This window comes from Penaeus monodon, chromosome 26, assembly GCF_015228065.2.
Source record: "Penaeus monodon isolate SGIC_2016 chromosome 26, NSTDA_Pmon_1, whole genome shotgun sequence".
Taxonomy (NCBI): Eukaryota; Metazoa; Arthropoda; class Malacostraca; order Decapoda; family Penaeidae; genus Penaeus; species Penaeus monodon.
The window spans coordinates 6,612,993-6,617,992 of record NC_051411.1 but is presented as its reverse complement, the minus strand read 5'-3'; the positions used below and the strand labels follow the sequence as shown (position 1 = coordinate 6,617,992).

The 5,000-nt window shown below is 33.3% G+C and overlaps 1 protein-coding gene across 1 annotated transcript in view; it reads left to right on the top strand.

Annotated features, from left to right (window-relative positions):
• LOC119589553 overlaps positions 1-5,000 on the top strand; it is a 19,059-nt gene that overhangs the window by 2,846 nt on the left and 11,213 nt on the right. Inside the window, 5 exon segments of the mRNA XM_037938152.1 lie at positions 540-647; positions 1,796-1,980; positions 1,982-2,034; positions 2,240-2,248; positions 2,666-2,830. Coding sequence (XP_037794080.1) covers positions 540-647; positions 1,796-1,980; positions 1,982-2,034; positions 2,240-2,248; positions 2,666-2,830 — 520 coding nt within the window.

Below are 5,000 nucleotides of genomic sequence, written 5' to 3'. Positions count from 1 at the left end.
ATCATTATGTTAAACATACATCAGCACTACTGTTGACGTCATAAACCATCACCAGTCATCATAATCAATATCATTATCAATAGTCTGCATCATAATCACCATCAAATAACACCTAATCCACATCAGATCATTATTGTTCACGTCATAATCACATCGTCAGCATCAAGTTAATTATCAATACTATCATTATTATTTTATATATATTATTTACTATCCCCGTTATTAGCATATTATATTATTACCGTTTTTATCATTATCATTCTCATTACCAATTGTTATTGTATCAATATTTTTACTATTGATATTGTTATAAATTATTATTATCTTTATCGTTTATCAGATTATTTCCATCATAATTCAGCTTTATCATTATTACTATTATTATTATTATTATTATTATCATATTATTATCATTATTATCATTAACATCATTATCATTATCAATATCATTTTTTTTATCATTATTTTTATCATTAATATTATCATCGTCATTATTTATTATCATTTTTATAGTTAAGTTCCCTCTCGTGTTTCTTCAGTACAAGACCACATAACGGCATTTGGCGGAGACCGAGATTCTGTCACAGTTTTCGGACAAAGTGCCGGAGGAGCCAGTGTTTCGTGGATGCAAATAACACCCCTCACGAATGGTAATTGGGATAAAATGGTGATAAAGGAGGTGGACAGGTAGATGTCTGTGATATAGGGTGATGATAGTGATGGACGGTGAGAGAGGGAGATGGGTGTGGGAATGAGAAAATTGTTTTCTTTCTCTCTCAATTCTCGTTCTTTACCTTTCCTTTTTTCCACTCTTCTTCTCGTTCTCCCTCTTTCCTTTTCTTTTCCCTGTTTTTCCTCTCTTCTTTGCCTTTATTTCCCTATATCTTCTGCTCTTCTCCTCCTTCTCTTCCACTCTCCCTTCCCCCTTTTTTTTCTCTTCCTTATTTTCCTCCTTCCCTCTCTCCCTTTTCTCGCGGTCCCTTTCTTCCTTTTTTTCCCTCTTCCCCATTTTCATATTTCCCTTGTTCCCCATCTACAATAATTAAATTCCTTGTTCTCCATACAGCTTTCCCTTCACTTGCTTATATCTTTCTCTCTTCTCCTTCCTAATTTCTTTCTGCCCTTTCTTTCCCCCTTCTTCATTATCGCCTTATTCTTTCTTCCTCTTCCTCCTTACTGTTCCTCTCTCATCTCTCCTTCACCTCTCCCCTTATCTCTGCGCTTCTTTGTCTCCTCTTCCCTTTTTCCCATATCCCATTCCTCCTCTCTCCTCCCCTTCCCGATTCCGCTTCTTCCTCCTTCTCCTTTCTCCTTTCTTCCCATACTCATTGTCTCCTTTGTATCTCTATCCATCCTTGCCTTTTTCTCTCCTTCCATCCTTTCTTTTCAATAATCGCCCTTTTCTTGCCCAGAATGAATATTATATGGCAATAATAATAATTAAAATATGATATCAAACATGATAATAATAATAATAATAATAATAATAACAATAATAATAATAACCATGATAATAATGATAAAATTAATAACAGCAACAACAGTGATGATAATAATAATGATGATGAATTGATAATAAGAATAAAAATGATAATAATAATTATTTTTAATTTTTTACTACTACTGTTATTAGTATCATTTTATTATCATTGTCATTATTATCATTATCATTACTTTTAAACCATCATTATCATTATCATGCCCATTATTACGATAACAAGTAGAACAAAAAATAAGAAAAACTGAACGACAGTAACTATGATGAAAATAATAAAAACCCAACAACAACGACCACACAGAAACCGTCCCGAAAACAACAACCGGCAACTCGCCCACAAAGTGTTGCCGAGGAGTGGGTCGGCTTTTGAGGAATGGACGCTCGATCCTGACCCGGAACCCGTTTTTGGCGACCGCTGAGATCCTGCATTGCGCGAGGTAAAGGGAAACAAGGTTAAGGCGGTCGAGTGCATGGGGGGGAAAAAAGACGACGGACGAGGTCAATCGCGCGTCACTTAAGATATATGTGAGTGGTTTGTTTTTTTTTTTTTGTTTTTTTTTTTTTTTTTTTTTTTTTTTTAAGGTTGGGGGGGGTAGGAGAGGGGATATTTTTTCCTTGGGGGTTGGGGGTAGGGAGAGGGGAGAGTTCCTTGGGATTTGGGGGATAGAAGAGGGGGAGAGGAGAGGGTTGGGAGGGGTTTCGTGTGTTAGATAATAATAAGGATGAATGAGGGGCGTGGAGGGGGTTTCAGTCGCAAACTCGAAATTTTCTGTCAAAACACGTTTCGGATTGTTTAAAAAACTTCCACATGTTCCTGAATATTTATTACTTACCATATTTAAACTTACTCTGTTTTTTTTTAACCTTTACTTGGTGTCATTCATATATCTCTAATTTATTTTCGTTTTTTTGCCTTAAAGTTATTTCTTGACCCTTTATTTTATTTTATTTTTTTTTACTCTTAGTGGTTATTATTTCTATGCCTTAATTTTTTAAGCCTTTATTTTTTTTTACCTTTATTTATTGTCATTTCATAGCCTTTATTGCACAATCTTTATTTGTTACCACTTCTCTTTATTTGCAATCGCTATCATTAGCCCTTAATTTGCCCTGACTGCCCACCACTCCAGGCAGACGACCGGCAAAGAGGAAGGCTTAGGATTTAAGGGCCGGGTGTCCCGGGGTTCAGGATACCCTAGCGGACGAGAACCATCCTGGCCTCGAGCTGGTAATCCCCAAGAGTCCTGTGGAGATTGTGGCCGCCAGCGAGTTCCTTCAGGTCCCTGTGATGACAGGGAGTGTGGGGGATGAAGGGTCGCTGGTGGGTAGGGCGTGAGTTTTCCTTTTTTTTTTTTTTAATTGGTTGTCTTTAAACGTTATCCTTGTGTTTGTGATTAAGCGTGTTTTTAATTTTTTTTTGTCATTGTTATCAGTGTATTTGGGTGTTATTTTATTATGGTTATTATAATGTTTATGTTTATTATCATCATTAATGTTCGTAATCATCATTATCGTTATTGTCACTTGTATCGTTATATCATATTTTATGTCCAATTTATACCATTATCTAAAATCGTATAAGTTTAAAAAGTATTTGTGACTTTGCTCATCTCGATTAAATTGGTTGTTTTTATTTTCTTATTATTATTGTTATCACTGCAGATTTGTTCCCGCTGTTGTTATCACTGTCTCTTGTTTTGTGATAATCATATCCTTTTTGTTCTTGTTATCAGCCCTAATTTTTTGCTACTTACGTTTTTTTGTTACTCTAACCCTAGTCTGGTTGTTGTTGTTTTATTGTTGTTATTTTGTTGTTTCGTTCTTGTGATTCCTAATTAGTGATCTCGAAGGTTTTGTCTTTTTTATTCTCTTGTTTTAGTATATTTTTCATTTTTTATTTCTGGTGTTATTATTCTCATGTGTTTTCTGTATTGTTTCGTTGTTTTATCACTGAGCATGCTATCATCACTCGAATTACTATCTATTCTTCTTGATCACGATAAATCATGTGTTACAATGAATAATTATCACCACTATTGTTAGTACCAATATTAATAACAGCAAATATTGCTATAATAAAGCTCATCAGTTAAAATATTACCCGATTAAAACACCGCTTTTCTATTACCTCAAACCTGAAAAAAAAAATAAATCTTTGTTCCCAATTAGACCGCAAAATTCTTTTGAAACATTAACCCTAATTGAAACGGAAATAAAAAAAAAGTAAACTTTATAAGTTAAAAAAAAAAATGATCTTTCAAACCCTCTCTTGACATGCCTTTTACGGAGGATATTTTATTCCCCTGGAATATTTCCCAAACCCCGGAATTGCTCGGGATACCCATGGTACCACGCCGGAATTCAGGATTCGGTGGATTGGTGATTGTGCGCGGGTTCGAATCCTTCTCTCTTTCTCTAAATTTTTCTCGTGTTTTTTGGGTCTTTCCTACTTTTTTCTCTTTTTCTTTTTCTCCTCTTCTCGTTTTTTTTTTTATTATAAAATATATATATATATATATATATATATAATATATATTATTATATATATATATATATATTCTGTTTTTGCCTACCATCAGTCTGTCTGTTTAATTTCTATCTTACCTATTTCTGCCTTATAGCTGTCTATTGACCCTGTATATCTATCTGTCTGTCTGTCTAACTAGCTCCGTCTCTTTTTATTTTGTCACTACTTCTAATACTATAGCTATTATCATTTTCATTATTAACGATATTACTATTATTAATCTAATAGTATTAATCACCATTATTATTATTACTATTACAATAATTATCATCATCATCATTAGCATATTCATAATTTTTATCATCATCATCGTCATCTTCACTACATAAAAAATCATACTGCCTTTTCCCAAACCATCGTAACTAAAACTAACTAAACCGTACTAAGATAAATAAACTAAGATAACACAAACTGGAAAAACACTAATAAAACTAAACTTTACTAAAACACAACCAACGCAATGCACAATCTTGGTCGTTTCATGGGTTACCCTTGACGACTGGGAATCAGTAGTGGAAATTGAGATAAACACTGATCCTGCGGTGATTAATGTTTTTGTTGTTTTTTACCGTATCAGTACTTAGTGTAAACCCTTATTTATGTAGTACTTGGGGGTACTCTGTGGACCCCCTGTGCTCTTTTCTCTCTTATTTTCCCATGTCTTAGCTTTTGCTATTATGGTTTTTTCTGTTTTTGTCTCCCTCTTTTTCTAGTACTATGAAAAAAAAATATATATATATTATATATATAATTATATATATATATATATATATATATATATATTAAAAAAAAACAATACAGTAACGTGTACACAAAGGTGAAAATCAAAACAGCCACAGTGGCTGTTTTCCTTTTTATATATATATATATATATATATATATATATATATATATATAGAGATATATATAGAAACACACACACAGAGATTGTTGTGTGTGTGTGTGGGTGTGTGTGTGTGTTTGTGTTGGTTGGGG